The 20,103-nt window shown below is 51.2% G+C and overlaps 1 protein-coding gene across 2 annotated transcripts in view; it reads right to left on the reverse strand.

The window, feature by feature from the left end:
- Positions 1-17,977, reverse strand: part of GALNT15 (polypeptide N-acetylgalactosaminyltransferase 15) — a 36,927-nt gene extending 18,950 nt beyond the window's left edge. The window contains exons 1-3 of one of the 2 annotated variants that reach the window (XM_051961447.1): positions 16,526-17,960; positions 4,125-4,291; positions 468-672 (exon numbers count right to left, since the gene is read on the reverse strand). In XM_051961447.1, coding sequence (XP_051817407.1) covers positions 468-672; positions 4,125-4,291; positions 16,526-17,088 — 935 coding nt within the window. In that variant the 5' untranslated portion in view covers positions 17,089-17,960. Of the gene's footprint in view, positions 1-467; positions 673-4,124; positions 4,292-16,525 lie in introns of both variants that reach the window. The other variant, XM_051961449.1, reaches the window with a different exon arrangement.
- Between the last annotated feature and the right edge of the window lie 2,126 nt (positions 17,978-20,103).

The raw sequence follows: 20,103 nt of genomic DNA on the forward strand, positions 1-20,103 counted from the left end.
GACCAGGCAGCTCACCCGGGAGCCTAGGTTTTCACTCATCGGTTCTGAGCGCCCCAAAGATTTGCCGAGTATCATTTTTTTAATCTGCCCTGAACTGGCTCTAGTTCACTAGAGCTTGGTCTTTGCCCCGGGGGGCCCCGGAGCAGGCGGGCACCGAGGTTTAAGTCCTGCCTCCAGCCTTCGGCTGCGTGACTCTGGGCAAGTCACCTCGCTTCTGCCCGCGTGTGAAAGGAAGGGAAGGACAGCAGCTGCCTCCGGGTGGTTGTGAGAATAAAAGGCGGGGACGTTTGTGAGGCGCCCTGCGAGCCCTAGGGAGCTGCCGCCGCTGTAACAGTAACGCGGCAGTGCGCGAGCTACGGTACCGCGGCTCGGAGGTTTGCTTCCCACCGAGGGCCCCTTGGCCAGCAGCCCTTGGGGGTCTCTCCCGCCCCGAGGTGCCCACTGCCCCCCCCCCAGCCCCGTGGTACCTGTCCCCGGCTATCCTGCTGAGGAGAGGCTCCAGCCAGCCCTTGTGGCACTCGCAGTGGGAGTCCATGAAGACCAGCACGTCCCCGGCAGCGCGGGCGGCCCCCAGCATGCGGCCCTTGATGACTCCCAGCCTCTTGTTGCTCCTGAGCAGTCGCACCCGCTCCAGCTGGGCCACGTGGTCACTGAGCGCCGATTTGAGGTGACCTGGGATGGACGGGATGGGCGTCAGTGCCGGTGTGGAGCCCCCGGGAGCAGGGCCGGGGGCGTCCGGGCCCGGAGGGAGCCGGGAGGACCCGGTCCCGTGCCTGCCCCAGCTGCTGGTTTCCTCCTCCGTGAAATGGGAGTGACGGGAGCCCCAGCTCACGGAGTATGCGGAACACTGAACAAGCCTAGAAGAACATGAGCTAGTAGAACCGGGGGCAGTCAGGGATTAGTTCCTCACGGTATATGGTCACGGGGAACGCTGAGTGACTAACTCTGCTGTGAAGAACTCACGGGGCTAACGGGCTGGCCACAGCCTTGACCCTGAGGCTGAGGGCGTTACTCTGTGAGGGCTTCGAGGGTCGGCTTTTACCAATAATCCCCTCAGCGATAATGAGCAGTGTGGCCCCCGGGCGAGCAGCGCGCAGCGCCAGGGGAAATAACGCGGGAGTCGGGCAGAACCCTCCCTTAAGTCAGCTTTGTCATTTGCGCTGCGAAAGTGATGCGAGGGCTCGTTAAGGCAACTCCAGGTGAGTGGGAAGGAACTGCATGACCGCGTGGCTGACCGTGGGTGAAGGAGTGAGTGAGTCTGCTCCATCTTCGTGCCACCGGGACTTTGTCTCACCCCATTCTAGCGAGGCTCCTCCACTAAGAGGCGTCTATGGAACATGCTGCACCTTCCTCTGAGGTTTGCCTTTTTTCCTTTTTGTGGGTGTTTTTAGGTCTAAAAATTCTAGCTTCGGTACCAGAGGAATGGCTATAATGGTGGAAGTTTATCAGGAGGGATTAAGGAGCTATTTAATAAACCTTCTCACCAAGGGCCGCAGAAATTTCTGTGGCTGGAAAAACTCATCAGCTCTCGTGAGCGAGGCGTTGGGGGGCGGGGCATTTCCTCTGTTTCTGGGCCTAGATGTAGCCCCCTCCCAGTGGGCTCGCTCGCGGAACCGGGGTTCCTCCGTCAGAACCCAGGGCGCTCCCTTGTGTGACTGGGAAATCTGAGGAGGGCCCAGCTAATTCTTAAGGCTGTGTCGTACAACACGACAGATACGGATGGGGCCCTGGCTTGTGCCACAGGGACAGAGAAAAATAAAACAGCCCCTGTCCCAGGACCTTGTGTGCTTGGGGGAAAGGGAGAAGAGGAAGGGGGGAGAGAGGCAGAGACAGGGAAAGACAGAGAGACAGAGAGAGAGACAGAGAGAGACAGAGACAGAGACAGAGACAGAGAGACAGAGACAGAGACAGAGACAAAGAGAGGACAGAGAGAGGGAGACAAAGAGAGACATGGAGCAGGATTTAAACCCAGCTCCAGGGCCCCCAAGTTAATTATTCCTTCTGCTAAGCTAGCCCATCTGCCATCACACACAGGAACACAGGTTTTACCCACTTTTTAGTCGCCTGATCTCCTCTTCCAATTCTTTTCTATTCATTGACAAGTCCTGCCCTCACTAGCTGCCAGGAATCAGAAACCAGGGAAACAAGCTTATTATAAGAGCCATGAAAAGGGAGCTAATGATGCCTCACCTGAGGAGCTAAATACTACACTGCCTGAGTCTTGTGACAGCTACTTCCCAGGTGATGGATTTCCCCCTGGAGTGTGCCAGTAAATGTTTAACTACTGGCTCTCCAAAAAGCACAATACACTTTTGTGTAATAATTTAGCTTAAATTATAAACATTTTTTTAAACACGGGTTTCTTAACTCTAGACAATCAGCAAAATAGGAACTTAGGCTTGCATTTGTAATTTTTGCTGCTTTCCAAGGTGCGAATGCTGTCTATGACCATTTAACAATCAGCTTCCTGAGCCTATACCTTGAGCCTGCTCCCCCTCCCTATCGCTGAGAGGACTTTTTGGAGCAGGAGGCTCTGGTGTCCCTGGATGATCAGACCCTCTGGGGGAGGCTGTGAGCCTGGAGCACACCGCAGGCTCATTCCTCCATTGTCCCCCGAGGCACCTACCTCCTGCTCCAGGAAGCTCACTTCTCTTTTCCCTTTGTAGGGGATCAGGGCTGACTGACCTGCAGGGTCACACAGCTACTAGGAGTTCGAGTCTGGCTTTGGAGTCAGGCCCCCGAGTCCAGGCCCGTGATCCGCCCACCCGGCCGCCCAAGCTCGGGGCTGCTCCCAGGCACCCGGTCCATTTCTGTAGTCTCTCCTCCCCCCTGTAAATTCTGCCCGCAGTCACGAAGCCTGTGCCTCAGTTTCCTCATTTGTAAAAGCGGGGGCGACAACACCAGGCCCTCCCTCAGGGCTGTTGTGAGCGTCTTTGAGAGGCCTCAGCCAGCGCCCGGCACGTGGCAGGAGCCGCATCAATGGCAGCTTGTTGTCCTCATCATCATCATCATCATCATCATCATTGGGTCTCTGAGTTTTCCACAGGCGGCGCTCGGGCATCAGCGACCGCGGCTCCACTGAGCAACCGCTGCCGGTGCCTTCGGTCGTGGCCTTTGGGGGGCTTTGGGGGGTGGGAGGGGGAGCTGAAAGTTGTCCCAGGCCGCTCTCTGGGAGCAGGGCTCTGACTGTCCTGGCTTGGCTTACGGTTTATCTCTTCTGATCTACTCACACTCGTGGGGCGGGCCTGGAAGCAGCGGCCAGGGCACTGTGAACTGAGGGCTGCCCAGTGCTCTGCCAGCGGGACCCCAGCCCCGACCGGTGGGAAAGCCGGGCTCACTGCCTTGGGCTGCAGAGGGGGCAGCCTGGCTCCACCCAGCGCGGTGAGCAGAGGAGAGAGCACCGGGCCCGGCTCCTGGACAAATGGCTCCTGAACAAATGGCTCCTCGAGGCCCGGCTTCTGGAGGCCCCGATTCTGGAGGCCCAGCTACAAGCCCCAGCTCTGCCGTTCGCTGGCTCTGGGGGTTCCGTTGCTTTGGACCCCCCACCCCCTGCCTTCGGGTTTTCCTGGCAGAGACACTGGGGCAGCTCATTTTACAGATGAGGAAACTGAGGCAAAGGGGACTAAGTGACTTGCTTAGGGTCACACCAGCAAGTGACCTCGCCTCCCACAGCCCGAGCCTCTCTATAGGAGACTGACCTGAGGCCGGAGGGGCGTGGGCAGGAGAATTTCCTCCCTGGGAGCTCCCTACGCCAATGAGATCCCATTGGGGGAGTCCCCCCAGAAAGATGATGTGGCCCCAAGTGGTCGTGTGCCTTGTTCAGGCTCCTCCTCTTACAAATCGGTCCCTCGCGCCCGCTGTTCCACGCCGCCCCTGCCTTGCAGGTGCCCTTTTTTACAGGGAGGGGAAATTGAGGCCGAAGCCGCTATGTACTTGTCTGAGGCCACAGAGAGAATGAGGGGCAGAGGGGGAGCCCCCAGCTCCCGAGACCCGGCAGAGCAGCCTTTCCCTGAGGCCGCATTGTGCCAGTTTGCCCGGGCTCGCCAGTGCCCGCCCGCTGCTCTCCCTGGGACCCGAAGCCTTACGAGAGGGGGGAAGGCGGTGGGGGAGGGGGAGGCCTCTACCTTGTTGGCTGAGGTCATCGACAAGGATGATCTCCTTGAGGAAGGCTCTGGGGGTCGTGTCCAAGACACTGTGCACGGTTCTGAGGAGGGTAGACCAGGCCTCGTCATGGAAGCAGATGATGACGCTGGCCGTGGGCAGGTCGTCACCATAGTCCTGCTGCAGACACCTGGGGGTCACAGGGCGACAGGGGAGAAAAACAGAACCGAGAATGAGCAGGGTCTCCCAGGGAGAAGGGGCGCATCGTCCTGGCGGGCGGCGGCCCCTCGCTGTCCCCCGGCTGCCGTCTCTGTACAGCAGGGGCTCTGCCCTAACGGGATCGCCTTCCCAAGGCGCTTTAGGGAGCCAAATGAGATGATGCCGTACAGTCCTTCTCATGCCTCTAAGGCTGAGCTGGGATTCGCTGATTGTTCCATAGACAAACCGAGAAATTGGGAAGAGGAAACAAGCTGTTTTCCCCTGACTTGGGAGTGACCGCGGGATCCTAACTCGGTGGCTTGTGGGCCTTATTGTCCCGAGGAGACAATATTGTCTTCCGTTTGTCTTTTCAAATCCCAAAGGGGGATGGAAGGGCGGGTGAAGTATCTGGTTCTCCCTTCCCCTTTCCTCTCCTCCATCCCCATCTCCCATTCATCCTGCAGCAAGTTACCCCAAGACTGAGCTGTTGCTTAAGTTGTTTCTGATTGTGATTTTCCTTACACCTCAGAAGCCATTTCTCCTCTGACAGGAGGGTATGGCTGGTCAGAATTTGCGAACCACTGGGCTTCAGCGGAGCCAGGGAATGGTTGGGATGGGTCTCACAGGGAAGAGAGCTCTGATCCCGGCTTCCTTTTTAAATCCTAGCGTCGGGGCTTAGAGTTAGATCAGGGAATTTTGATTATTAATATTTTCAATGTTTTTAATAAACTTGCACAAAGCAGAATTGAAGTTTGTTTTCTACCCTTCCTACCCTTATCACTCCCCTGGAAAGGAGGGAGGAAATCAGAGGGCTCACACTCCGAAGTCCAAAGATGGGAGAGCAAGAGAGAAGAGAAAAGCACATCTTCCTTACGCTTAGGACCCTCCAAACCCTGCCCGCAGCTCCCCCAGGTGGTTACCCACGGAGAGCACTTTGGCCACCTTCAAGTGTCGCCCGCAGAGCCAGGTATTACAGTGTTTAGATCTTCATTAGACTTTTCATATGCGGGAGCGCGCTTTCAGCGCTTGTTCGGGGGAAATGGAAGCAGTGAGGTTGAGATCAGAGACTGTATCCCAAAGCTGGGGCAGCTGGACTAACTCTCTAATCTTATAGGCAACGGAGTCCCAGGAACCTCCCATTTACGTTGTTTGCTGGCTAACTGACGGCTCTGATTTTGCCCGGGGAGTAAGCATCAGAGGCAAAATCCGAAGCGGGGTCCTCCGGCGCTGCTCCCGCTACATATGATGGGGGGCTTTGGAAACCTGGCGCGGGCTTCCTCCAGGACAGGGGCTCCTGCAGCGAGTGCCCGGCAGAGCCGTCCCTGGCCCGCAGACAACTTCATTTTCCCGGGGGGTGAGTCTGGCCCCCTTCCATGAGAACAGAGTCATTAGCAGGAGGGCGGAAAGCCTCAGAACTCGGCGTCCTGGGGAGAGCCTCTGTACTCTGGGCGAACCTGGTCTGGGGTTGGTGTGGACGGGATTCTGGACCAGGGAGCTCCGTATGCAAACAGAAGTCTGGCAGGCCCTTGTGTCTCGTGGCCCATTAGAGGCTTTTAAGAGAAGCCAGAGGTTTATTATTCTGTGTCTGGCAAGGCGATGTGAGTGGGAGGCAGGCCCAGGCAGACATGGCCGGATGGAGCGGCTCACTGCGAGCCAGGTGGGGCTGGAAAGAAGGTGGCGATTCCTTTGGGTTCTTTTGGGGGAGGGCAAAGGGGGCGTCATCTGCCGAGTCGGGGTTTCTGGCTTAGTTGGGACACAGAAGGGGCGGGGATGAAACCTCGGACAATCCTGTCAAAACCACCGGGCTCTCCTGGACATGGTGCCTCATGAGTGGGAGGTGACCTGAACGTTTCCAATAAGCAGCCAGATCGTGAGTGCCCGGGGCTGATGGAAGGAGGGGCAGGACAGGGTCTTTTATAATATAAGCTCCTTGTGGGAAGGGACCCTTTGTTTTCATTGGGTCCTCGGCACTCTGCACAAAGCAGGTGCTTAAACCTGACACAACTTGAATTTGGTTTGTAGAAACACTAATTTTGAGTCACCAGACCGAGTTTCAAATCCCACCTTTGTCTCCTATGCTTTTGTGACCTGGGCAAGCTATTTAACCTCGGGATGCTGGCTGAAAACATGGGAGCCCAACTACGTGGCTTCCCAAGGCTCTTCTCGCTCCTACCCCGTGATCTTGTGAATTGAGGTTTTGGGGTCTTCTATGATATGTGTAACTGGGGAGCTCATTAGATTCCACCAGGGAAACAGAGGGGTGACCTTCTTTGTGCATTTAGAATGAAAGGTTATGGGGGAAAAAGCCATTTTGGGCCTTAGGATTTTTCCGAGCCTCCCCTTGGACCACAAATTGCCTGGGAAACTCTGGTGGTTCTGGGAAAGCCTCTTTTATTCTACAGCTGAGAACTGGTCATGGAGGGGATGCCAGTGGTTCTCATTTGTTGTGAGCCATTAAAACCCTCGGCTCTTCCCAGGGTTTGAAAGAGCTAAGGCCGTCTGGATCTCCGGACCAGACACACAAGCTCTCTCTAGCTAGAAATGTCCTTATCAGAAAAAAGAAGCAATTACTCACTCCCAGCGTCCACATTCTGGGGTGTGTAAGGGGGTATCCTGCCCTCTCTCACCAGCCTGGACAGGTGGCCACGAAGGGGGATTTTGTAAGGCTGCACAGACAGATCTGCATTATTAAAGGGAAGTTCCTCACCAAGAATTCACTTCCCCAGGGTCAGTCCAAAAAATAAAAAGGATAATTACACTCAAGTGAAGGATTGCCTCCATTTCTGTCATAATTGTTGTAGAGACAGAAGGGGGCCACGTGGGACCGGGGCCCCTTTTGAGACAGCTCTCCAGTGCAGGGAATAGAGACCACTGGGCTTAGAGACAGGAGCACCCGAGTTCAGACTGTGCAGTGGAACTTTACTTGTGTGTCCCTTAAACTTCATTCTGCCTCTGTTTTCTCAACTGCAAAATAGCAAGGACATCCATCTCATGGGGTTCTTGTGAGGATAAAATAAAGTAATATATGTAAAGTGTTTTGCAAGTCTTAAAGTGCACAAATTAGCTATTCATAATAATTATTGGATTTGTTTCTTTTGGGGGGAAGTGAGTTGCCAGGGCCAAAGAATTCATTCCTACGTCCCAGAATGCTGGTGGTGAGCCTCCCTCCCTGTATTAGCGAGGCCGGTCATCCCCAAACAAACAGAGGCTGTCACTAGGGCTACCATCTTTGAAGCTGTTTCAGCATAGAAGAACCTGCTAGACCATGTGCCCAGCTGACACGGCCTTTGAGAGTCCAGGGTCACCACACCACCATGGGATGGAATAAGCATTTATTAAGCACCTACTATGTGCCAGATGCTGGGCTAAGCACTTTGTAACTATTGTCTGATGCCTTGAGACACCAGACGAAGACTTGTGGGGGGCGAATCATTATGATGATAGTTTTGGACTGATCCTGTGAAGTCCCTGGTAAAGGGAGCTCCTTGTGAGGAAACTTCCTTCACCTGTATTGATCAGCAGGATCCTAAAGAGTTGCCTGGGAAATTAAAGGCTTTGATAACTTCTCCCGGGCCACACAACCAGTATAGGTCAGAGGCAAGACTTGAATCCAGTCTTCTTGACTCTCTAATCACTAAGCCACGCTAACTCATCATTATCATCCTTAAAACTAAAAACAAAAGTAATCCTTACGTTGATTGTTGATTAGTATAGCTTGACTATGTAATTTGGACTAGACTGTTGCACTCTATAGGTTTAACATGGCATCCATCCAGCAGGGAAGGACTGTGATCTCATAAAGCTAGTCCCCGGCTCAGTGCTCTGCACATAGTAGGCACTTACTGCATTGGAGGAATGGAACTGGTCTTTCCCGGCATCTATACATGAGAGCCGGCGACAGTCATAACAATAGCATAAAATTAGCTCTCTAGGTGGAAATACATTCTCCATAATCTAACGGAGCAGACCTCCAGCTGGTACAGAAATAACGCCCAGCTTCCCAGATCCAGCGGGGAGAGGCCTTGGATACAGCCAGAGACACGTCTATAAGCTCCACCATTTTCACACTTACCCAGGCTCTGGCCCTTCTCTGGAAAAGCCCTGCTGTTGGCAGATGGGGAATCAGCTGGATGGGGGGCTGGAGGAGGTTTGCCTTGTATCACCTGCAAAGTGGATAATCCATTCACAGATAACTGAAAGCTGGCTGCCCCTGCATAGAGAGCCCTCTTCCTACAGAGAATGCTCAGTGCTCACGGGGGCTTGGACTCGGCCTCCCTCTCAATCCCCCTGCAAAGGCAAATATCCCCTACATTTCCCAGCTAGATGATCTGTCCTGGAGCACACAGCAAGTATTGAATTTGATTAAGTGAGGAACTCAACGAATTCATCTTTATTAATCTCCATTTCTCTGGGGTTCTTTTTTGCCCATTTGCCCCAAATAATCACCGTATCACATTGGTACTCTCAGGTTCATAAAGGGTTTAGATCCCAACAACCAGCTAAGGCAGATCTAACAATAATATTAGCTCCCCTTCACAGGCACACAGACTCAAAATTATCATCCTTAAAACTAGGAACAAGAATATTTGATTGTTGACTTGTATAATCAAGGACAAAAGCTAAGATTTCAGGCCAAGGCTCTTGCTAGCTCCTCCATCTACCTCTCTTCATATAATTCCAGTCAACAGTTTAATTCCACGGACATTTATTAAGCTCTTACGAAGTACCTGGCACCATACTAGAGCTGGGGAATGACAATATTCAAGCAGTTGCCTTCAGGAAACTCCCATTCTACTGGACAACACGCACACAGAGAAGCAAATGCTTACAAAGTGTTTTTGATGGAGGAGAGAAATCCTGGGAAGGATCAGAAAAGGCCTCCTTCTCCTCCTCCTCTCTCCACCCATCTCCTTCTTCTCCTCTTCTTCCTCCTTCTCCTCCTCCTCCTTCTTCTCTTCCTCCTCCCCCCTCCTCCTCCTCTTCTTCCTCCTTCTCCTCCTCCTCCTTCTCCTCCTCCTCCTCCCCCCTCCTCCTCCTCTTCTTCCTCCTTTTCCTCCTCCTGCTTCTCCTCTCCCTCCTTCTTCTCCTCCTCCTTTTCCTCTTCCTCCTCCTTCTCCTTCTCTTTCTCCTCCTCCTCCTCCTCTTCCTCATTGTGACTTCACTGCCAAGCAGAAGAGTTTGTATTTTCTCTTTGAGGCAACAGAAAAGCACTAAAGCTCGTGGACTGGAAGGTGGCACAGTCTTAGAGGCACCAATGTGGCCCCTGGGTGGAGTGGATTGAGGGGAGGAGAGGCTGGGCAGAAGGAGGCCAGTTTTGGAGGCTACAGCCATAGTCTAGGTGAGAGGTCACTAGGGGACTGGCCACATGAGTGGAGAGAAGGGGATGGAGGCCAGAGAAGCAAAATCAGCAAGCCCTAGCAACTGGCTGGTGTGGAGAGGGACTGAGAAGAGAGTTAATGGTGCTTTGGAGGGTATAAAACTGGACGATTGGAAGCGGGATGGTGTGGCTGGGGGCAGTCAGGAAGACCTGAGTCAAATCTGGCCCCAGATTTTGCTGTCTATGTGACTCTGGGCAAGGTGCTTCACCCTCGTTTTCCCCATCTGTGAAATGATCTGGAGAAGGAAAGGGCCGACATCCCAGTATCTGCCAAAAAAGCCCCACGTGAGCTCATGAAGAGTTGGAAATGACGGACCAACTACCACAAAGCTTCCTGAAACCTGGTTTCTTACCAAGCCCTTTACAGCTTCCCCACCTTCCCGGGCTCCTAAGAGCCGGGGGCTCTGCCACCATTGGGGCTTAAATAAGGAAGGGAAGAAAATGAGCCTCTAAGCTGTGATTTACAGACATTCTCTCATTTGATGAATATTTGTGGAATTAAATATCTCCATACAATAAAGTGACTGTTCAAGGGCAGGAGAACGGAGGATCTGCCCAGAGGGCCTTCTAGCGGAACTTCACTCTGCTCTTCTGCCAGCTGTCCCTGGGGGGCACCCACCCGGCATCACCTTCTTGTGCAGGCTAGACTGGGAGCCATGAGGCAGATCTCAGGGGTCACTGGCACTCAGTTCCTGACCCCTCTGCTCTCCCGGCCCTTCCCTGGGGGTCCCACCCCCTCAGCATCAGGCCCACTCAGGCTGCTGGGGACAGTCAACACCAACCTCCCTTGGATTTGAATGGAACTGTCCAGTCAGGACCCTCACTCCCCATGGAGCCCCATGGAGGACTTTCTGCTGGCTCTGCTATGGAAAAGAGGGAGGGAGAAAGCAAAGGAAGACCTAGATGGCGGAGCATTGGAGAGCCAGAGCTGGGAAGACCTTCAGACCCTAGGCCAGTGGCTTTCTAAGGAGAGGGAAGCAGAGGCAAGGGGAAGGCACCTGGGGCAAGGGGAAGGCACATGAAGCCAGCCCTTCCCTCAGGACCGAACCACCTCTCGGGAGCCATGGAGCCCACAAACCACCGATATAAGCACAAGAGACATAAGAAGTCCTACTCTACAGAAGCCACTGTATGTCTTTGGGGCAGGGCATCTAAGAGCTAGACACCCGAGGCGAGCCTCCCAACTGGACTCCATTCATCCTCTGGCCCAACTCCATGAAGCTCTCCAGGCTAGCCCACAGTGACCTCCTGCCTCTTCACTCACCTGTCACCCTGACTCCCGTTATTTCACCCCCTGGGCGAGTTTTCTACAACACCTGGGATCTCTCCCATTGCCATCACTGGCTCTCACACCATTCATTTCTACGCAGGCTCTGGGCTCCCCCCAGGAAATACGTTAGTGACAAATATTGCTGACCTAGAGTTACAACTAGCCATGATAATATATATCACTGAAAACATTTATAATCATGAAGGCTTTGAGGGAAGCAAAGCGTTTTATTTGGCCCTCACATAGCATGGACGTGTCAGAGATGAGTTTGAATTCAGATTTTTCAGACTGCAAGGGAGAGAAATGGGGACTGATCCTGAGAATCACAACTCTAGAAAACTCCTGGATAAAGAAACTCCCTCCCGCAGTGTAGATCATCATCTGATTTGATATTTACAGTTTAAAGATACCTACAATACTAGATTATCACTTTCTTAGGAGGGGTTGAATTGGCTTTCTTAGCCTGCAGGTTGGCTCCCCATCCACCTCATCCCTCCAAAGTCCAGCCCTTCTCCACAGTCTCAGGGAGTTCAAGAGCTGTCACTGCTCATCAAACCTACCAGGGCTCGATAAACACTTATTGTACTTAAATGGCATGTGTGCCTTCATACCGTGCGCAGGGCTGTGTCCATGAAGGGTGCTCAGTGTTAGGGCAGGGAATAGACGAGGTGGGCAGGATTGGACAGGGTGGTCCTGCAGGGAAAGCCACGTACCTAGAATCTTGAAGGAGGAGGAGGAGGAGATGGAAAAGCCACCTGGATGGTCCAAGCCCAGGGAGGGAGGGCTGCTCTTGGATTTCTGCAGGGTTTGGAGAGTCATGCCCGGGGCTTGGCGGCCCCAAGGGCCATTGGGCATTTTACCCGAATGTAGGGGTGCTAGGGACTCGGTAGGCTTGGTTCTCTTTAAAAGTGGAAGAGACTAGGAGCGGTTTAGTATCATCTCCCCAATGATCTGGGATCTGTGCTAGGGACTTCTCCTTGGATGGTTCCATGCTGGTGATAGCTGCCATAGGCTAAGAGCCGAGGGAAAGGATTTTGGGCTGACCCTTAAGAAGACTGGGTCTGGTTCCCAATTCCAACTGGGGACAAGGCTTTTAGCCCTGATATTTTCATCTGGACGATGGGGAAGGATTAGCAGGGGCTGAATTAGATGTACTTCCTCCTGGATTCACTTAAAAGACATGAGCATCCTAGGCTAGCTTTTGAAGATGTACTTCTTGGGGGGTGCTGTCCCCAGAGGCTTCGAACCTTCCTTATAATGCAAGTCACCGTAAGTTTCTTGAAGGCAGAGACTGCTTTGATCTTTGTGTTCTCAAAATCTGGTAGTGCCTAGCACATAGTAGGTGTTTAATAAATAAATATTGATTGATATGTATCCTTGGTGTCTAGCATAGTACCAGAAACACGGTAGTCATGTAGTAAATGTCTGCTTAATTGATTGCTTAATCATAAAGCACCTAATTGATCTGGAGAGAGTGAGTTCCTGATATTAAATATATAAACACTTAAATTTAGTCATAATTTTAATATTTCAATTTTGAAAGATTTATTTAGATGCATTTGTTTATTTAAAATTTAAATGCAAAATAAGAAAAAGCAAAATAGAAAAAGAAAAAAAATTGTCGTGCCCAGCAGAACATCAGGGAAGATTCAAAATATTTAACAAAAAATTTCCTTTTCCAAAAAGCATATATAATAGAAAACATCGCATTCACGACTGTCCATCTTTTCTTTGCTTCCTTGCAGGTTTTCTTTCATCCTCTGCTGTGCACTTTTTACTTTATTTTTTTTCTCCTTTCAATCTTTCCCCCTGCCCCAAGCAGGCTACAGTTAAGCACACACACACACACACACACACACACACACACACACCTCATATGCATATTATATAAACATACACACATTTAGACACACCTGCACTCGCAAACACACACATCCACATATATACACATGCAGAGACATACACTCATGTATATATACATACACATACATCTAAATATTAATATGATCTAATATAGATTTCTCCCTTGATTGAATCTTTTAAAAAAAAATTGACTTTGTCTAAGAGCAATAATTGCTACTCCTAATTTTTTTTCTAATAAATGCTACTCCTAATCATTGCTATCACGTTTGTACATATTTCCTATTTCTATTCCTGGCAGCCCTGGAACTTTACTTTTACCTGGTAACTTGCTTGCTATGACTTAACCTTCCCAGTGCCCTTATCTTCTCCCCTCCCTCCTCCTTTATCCCTTTCTCATTAAGTAGTTAATTAGCCCGCCGTGGGCTCCACACCTCATCTGCCATTAATTTACACACCTTTCTCCCCCCACCTTGTCCTATTCCCTCCCCCACATTCCCTTAGATTTGGGAGGGGGCTGGGCCGTTCTTGGTCCAATTATTTTTTAAAAGGAGGGTTGCTCGCGTCCCACTTCTCCCCGCCCCCCGCCCCTCCCACCCCGCCCGGTGTGGCCCGTGGCGGCCCCAGACACCTGGCCAGAGGCTCTCAGCTCTGCCTGACCCTGATCTCCTCTGGCAGGTAACTGGGCTGTCGGCCTGTCTTTACATCTTTATGCCAGCAGAGGGCACCACAAACCTTGGGAAGTGATCAGGGGCCTTCAGTCTTCCTGGCTAAGTGAGGAGACCCCCCCTCTCGGGGGAAGAGGGAGGGAGAAGTGGCCAGTCCTGTCTCTGGGGGATGCAGAACTAAGGATTATAGGGAAACAGACACCTCTTTTCCCCTCCTCCCCCCCCCCCCTCCTTACAGCCTACTTCAGATGAGAAGCTGTCTGAAACCGTTATGGATGCGCAAGGGGCACTGTCCAGCCTAAGGAAATGGCCTTGGGGTTCTCCCAGCTAGCCATCTGTCTGTCTGTCTCTGGCTCTGCTTTCTTTTTCTCTCCTCTCTTTCTTCCTCCTCTCTCTCTGTATCTCTCTTGCTCTCCCCACCTTTTTCCTTTCACCTCTCTGTCTCTCTTTGTCTCTGTCTCTCTCTGTGTGTCTCTCTCTCCTTTCTTTTTTTCTCCTCTGACTCTTTCTATCTCCTCTCTCTTTGTCTGTGTCTCTTGGTCTCCCCATCTCCTTTCACTTCTGTCTCCTTGTATTTCTTTGTCTCTCATTCTCTTTCTCTCTCTTTTCTTTTTCTCTCCTCCGTCTGTCCTTCTTATTCCTTTCTCTCTGTATCTCTCTTACTCTCCCTGCTCCTTTCACCTCTCTCTCTCTCTCTCTCTCTGTCTCTCTCTCTCTGTGTCTCTCTCCCCCCCTTCTGTCTCTCTCTGTCTCTGTCTCTGTCTCTCTCTCTCTCTCTCTCTCACACACACACACACACACACACACACACACACATCAAACAAGCATGGATTTACTGCTCAAAAAGAAGCAGGGGAGGGTCTCAGTTAAAATGCTGTCTTTCTCCTTATCATCATTCTTTTGCTTCTGGGCTAATCATGTTATAAGAAGAGATAAAAATATATAATAGAAAGAGATAAAAGATAGGTAGTAGGTAGAAAGATAATGGAAAGAGAGATGATAGGTTGAGAGATGGATAGATAGGTAGACAGACAGGTAGGCAGATTGACAGACATATAGTTGTTGTTTGCCCTTTTTTTTCTCAAAGAGGACCATGACTTCAGGAAGGTGATGTGATTACATGCAAATGAACTGGAGTTCAGTGAGGGAGGGCTGTGCAAGGTCACCAGCTTCACTTTCCCCTCCAGAACCATTTGGGTCCAGTGACCAGATAGAGATCAGTTTGACAGGAGATTGCCCTAGATGCAGTGAGAGACCTTGTCTTTTTTAAACGTTTCACTTTGAGGTCACACCCATTCAGTGACTAAAGCTAGAGAGCAATTGAGGCAAAGAGGCAAAAGTTCTATACTTTGACACTTAAAGACCTGGAACAATGAGGGAAAAGGCAGAAGGAGATAAATGAATGGATGGATGATGGATCGATTGAGAGAAAGAGAGGAAAGAAGGAAGGAAGGGAGAGAGGGAGGAAGAAATGAAGAAAAGAAAAAAAAACAAAGAATGGAAGAAAGAAAATAAGGAAGGAAAAAAGAAAGGGAGAAAAAAGGAAGGAAAAAAGAAATAAAAGAAAAAATAAAGGAAAGAAGGAAGAAAAAAGAAAAAAAAGAGAAAGGAAGGAAGAAAAGAAAGAAATGAAGGAAAGAAAAAAGAAAAAGAAAGGAAGAAGAAAAGAAAAAGGAAGGAAGAAAAGAAAGAAATGAAGGAAAGAAAGAAAAAGGAAGGAAGAAAGAAAAAGGAAGGAAGGAAGCCCTTGACAAATCCAAGTCCAGGGTCATGGTCTCTGCCTGTCTTGCTTTTGCTCTCCAGCCTAGAGCGTGGCTACCTCTGTAGGCCTGGAGCTCTTGGTCTTGGACCTCAGCACTCAGAACTTACCTCTTGGGAATGGTGTCAGGCTGCTGAGTCACTCAGGTTTGGCAAGCACTCCATCACTGAGTGTCCTTGGAATATGATTGCCTTTTTTTTTTTTTTTTTGATACTTTGGATCAATAATGAATAATAAAAATTATGATTCCATCTTACTCAATGACATCTGGTATTTATATAGCACTTTATTTTTCATCCAGATTGATGATTTCATCAGTGGGGGAGGGGAACTCCCAGAGCAGAATGGCTCTATCCTGATCTGATTGGCAGCCCATCTGGAGCTGAGCCTCTTAATGGGTTTCCTGGGTCCCCGACCATGGTCATATAGGAGAGTATACCCCAGCCTTTTTTTTTCCTCCCCCGTTTCCTCTCTCGTTTCAGTCTATTATTCCAGGTTGGGGAATACTGTGCTTTGATTTTCCCCATTTTGCAGATGAGGTACCTGAGGGTAAGTGGGAGTTCTCCATGGCCACATGGTTAGCAATCTTAACGCTCCGACTCCAAGTCTGCGAGTCCCGTCTATTAAAAACCAGCCTCAACTAACTGACAATAAAAGCAGAAAGCCTTCCGTTCTCAGCCTCGCGGAACCTCCCCGGTGGGAAGGGAGCCCGAGAGATCAGCCAGGGCGAGCCCCTCCTTTCCGAGCTGAGCACAGAGCTCCGTGCGGAGAGAGCCCGAGCCCGGGGCTCTCGGGTCCCCCCCGGGAAGCCGACCGAGCCCGCTCCTCCCCGAGCTAGCCTCCCCGTCGGCTCGGCCGCCCGGCGTGGGCAAGGCTTTCGCTGGGCTAGCCCGCCCCACGCAAACGAACCCTTCTGCTCTCGGGGGCCGCGGGGCTGGGGAGGGGAGCGCTGTCCCGGCGCCCCAGCCTGCCGTGGGACCGGCTCTAGGACGGTGCTCAGAGGGCACGGGACCCGGAGCCGGGGGCCCTGATTAAAGCTCTGGCGCGGCCATCCCGGCTTCTGACAGGTTGGCCCCCGGCCTCAATGTGCCCGTTTGTAAACCGCGGGGGTTGCCTAGAAGGTCCCCTCCAGCTCTAGACTGCCAGGATCAGTGGGAGCGCGATAGGGGGAGATAGCTCGGGGTTGGCGGGAGATAACAGGTCCTCGGGAGGGGAGGGAGGAGGTGGAGGGAATCCTGAGGGGCCGCCCCTTTTTCCCGAGGCCTGGGGGAGGGGGAGGCCGAGTTACTCACAGGGGATCGCGGACCTCCGGCAGCTCCCTGCGCAGAGAGATCCGCTGGCTTAGGACTTCATTGAAGCCGTAGGCGTCCGGCCCAAACTTCTCTTCCCCATCATCCGCATCCGAGTCTGGCAGGGAGAGGCCTTCCAGCTCGGCCCCCCAGGGCAGAGCGGGCCGGGCCAGGGCTCCCTCCTCCGGCCTCCGGCCCTGCTGCCCCACCAGCCGGTAGCCCCCTCTCCTCCTGCTCTGGCTCTGGTTCCGCCTGTCCCTGGGGGACGCCACCGCCACCAGGAGCTCGTCCTCTTTCAGGGAGATGAAGGGGGCCAGGCCCTCCAGGGGGTAATACTCCTGGCTCTCCTCCTCGGTCTCCAGCACCCAGTCCTGGGGTTTGCCAAAGTCCACCTGGTGGCCCAGCGCGGGGCTGGGCTTCTCCGCCTGGGCCGAGGGATCCCCGGAGAGGTCCTGGAGCGGGGGGTGCAGCAGGGTCACCGTCACCAGCAAGCATCCCAGCATCAGCACCCCGGCCAGGAACTGCAGCCTGCGGGGCCCGCCTCTGGCCCGCCTCCTCAGGAGCATGTTGCCGGAGGTCCCCTAGCACAGCAGCTCATGTTCGGCCTCCCTCGGAGGTCCGGGGCTCACCCCAGGCCAAGGGCCTTCTAGCACAGCGGGTTTCCTCCCAGGAGACGGGAACGGGGTCTCCTGCCTCCCTCCGACATCTGCCAGCGCTAGGTGGTACCTGCTGCCCACAGATGGCTCGGCTCTGGCCGGACACGAGCCCTCCACTCCTGTGCAGAGTGCTTCTGGTGACTGCTCAGGAGCCCTCTGAGGTTGACCTCAGCTTAGATTTCCCCGCTCCCCCACACCTCCCACCTCCCCCACTTTTGCCCCTTTTTCTTGCAAATGATTTTTAAAAAATCATCCATCCATCTTTCTCAATTGCTCCTTCCACTGTGTTTTCCTGCCCTGGCCAAGTTGCTAATGGATGCCCCGGGGAGCCGCTTGGTCCTTCTCCCAAGCAGCTTTGACAGCCCCGGGTGCCTGTTTGGATGCTCCGAGTCAGGTCGGATCAACAGATGGAAACGAGTCAGCCCCTGACTTTGTTTCACACATAACTCCAGCTCTCAGTCAGGGAGCCTCGTGCCAGACATAATACGGAGCAAAGTGGGTGTCTTTCTCTCGGTCCTAATGCCCTCACTGTTCCTTGGCCTGGCCCAACTCTGCAGAGCGGGACTTGTGGAGAAAATGAAAGCAGGGGCTCTGCCAGATCCAGACAGGAACAGCTCGTGAAGCCAGATTACAATCTCTTTATAGAATGGATTTCTTTTCCTTCCAGGAGTGGCAGAGGAAGTTTTTTTTGCTACTCGCCCCCATACTGCCCTTCCCATTCTACAGAGTCTGAAACATCCCCAGGAGATGGGGGCGATCCCCCTATTACAGAAAGTGCAGCATCCCCAGGAAGTGAGGGTGACTTTCTCATTATAGAAAGTCTCTGCATCCCCAGAGGGTGGGAGTCACCCCCCAATTATAGAAAGTGCAGCATCCCCAAGAAATGGGTATGACTTTCCCATTATAGAAAGTCTGCAGCATTCCCAGAAGGTGGGAGTCACCCCCCTATTATAGAAAGTCTGCAGCATCCCCAGAAGGTAGGAATGATCCCCCTATTATAGAAAGTCTGCAGTATCCCCATAAAGTGGGAATGACCCCCCCTACTATAGAAAGTGCAGCATCCCCAAGAAGTAGGTATGACTTTCCCATTATAGAAAATCTGCAGCATCCCCAGAAGGTGGGAGTGACTCCCCTATTATAAAAAGTCTGAAACAGCCCCAGAAGGTGGGGGTGACCCCTTCCATGATAGAAAGTCTGCAGTATCCCTAAGAACTGAAGGCAGCTGCTTAATGCATACTTGAACCTGAGACTTTCCCCAAGCACTTTGAGTACAAACATGTGTGTTTATTGGGGTTCCACCCCAGTGCTAAGCTCTGTTCCACCATGTGCATGGCAATCAATCAAAAACATTTTTTTAAAAGCCCTTGCTTTTACATCCCATTCCTTTCCAAATATTGCTAAGTCCTCCTCCCCCTGCAACCCTGCCCTCTATAACCCTGCCAGTAGTCACCAACGGTCTGCCCTTGTAGTCCCCCATTTCTGCAGAAAGAATTCTATCCCATTATATGCTCTTTGAGATCATTCTCAGGGTGGTGGTTTACAGTTTACAGATTTTGGATTCCTTTTCATTTGCGTTGTTGATTTTGTGTAGGCTCTTATGTTGAGTCCCCTTATCTCATTCTGCATCAGTTCATAAAAATCTCTCTTATCTTATCTTATGTTGAGTCCCCTTATCTCATTCTGCATCAGTTCATAAAAATCTCTCTTATCTTATGTTGAGTCCCCTTATCTCATTCTGCATCAGTTCATAAAAATCCTCCTACGTTTCTCTCAGTTCCCTTTATTTGGCATTTCCTACTGCACAAAAACATGCCATTACTACCTTACTATCTTATATCATAGTTTCTTTAGTCATGTCCCAGTTTGTGAGAATACACTTTGTTCCACTACTTAGTGCTGTAAGATTTGCAAAACAACTCACATATATTACTGTGATTTTTATTGCATAATAATATTCTGGTGCTGTATTTTCTTATATCACAATTTCTTTTAATATCCTGCAGTTTGTGGGCACACCCTTTGTTCCAGCAATTAGTACTTTAAAATTTGCAAGACACCTTAGATTTTTTTCACTGGTCCTCACACCAATCCCATGAAGTAAATGTTATTATCTCCATTGGATACATTAAGATATTGAAGCTTAGAGAGTAAAATGAATTACTTATATTCACATCGCTAATAAATTTTGGAGACTGGATCTGAATCCTGGTCTTCCTGAGGTTTACAAAAGTATAAGATTAGATTCATAAGAATAAGATTAGATTCAGAAAGTCACCAAATTTCAGAATTGGAAGGTACTTCAGAGACCATCTGTGCCCGAATCACCTCCCTCATGGCCCAACAAGGGGACATTGGGTATCGGATTGGATACCTCCAGTAGAGGGGAAAGGAGACAGCTCATTTCATTTTTGGAACATTCTCTTGGGTTATCAAACTAAAATATGCCTCTCAGAGATTTCCCCAATCCCTTACTCTTGGCACTATCATCTGGTGACAAGGAGACTAAATCTCATCCTCGGAGGTCCGGGGCTCACCCCAGGCCAAGGGCCTTCTAGCACAGCAGATTTCCTCCATTGTTGTGAAGTTGTGAAGATCAGCTAAGAAAATATATATAAAGCATTTTACAAACCATAAGGAACTATATAATGCTAGCTATTATTTTTGTATTTACAGGTATCTTTTTAAAATACTTGAAGGAAGCTATTACAACTCTTCTTGTTCAGGCTAAGTAGCCATTCAATCACCTGAGCCTAGGGCATGAGGTTAGCAAAACAAAGATGGCACTAGATAGAGGGAGAAAGGCCATCCATTAGGTGAGTTAGACAGTCATAATAACCCACATTAATAGCACTATAAAAGGCACTTTTTTCCTAGCTGTCCTAGAAGGAAGGCAGTGAAAGACATTGGGTCCTTCCCAATCCCCTC

This window comes from Antechinus flavipes, chromosome 5 (genome assembly GCF_016432865.1).
Source record: "Antechinus flavipes isolate AdamAnt ecotype Samford, QLD, Australia chromosome 5, AdamAnt_v2, whole genome shotgun sequence".
Classification (NCBI taxonomy): domain Eukaryota; kingdom Metazoa; phylum Chordata; class Mammalia; order Dasyuromorphia; family Dasyuridae; genus Antechinus; species Antechinus flavipes.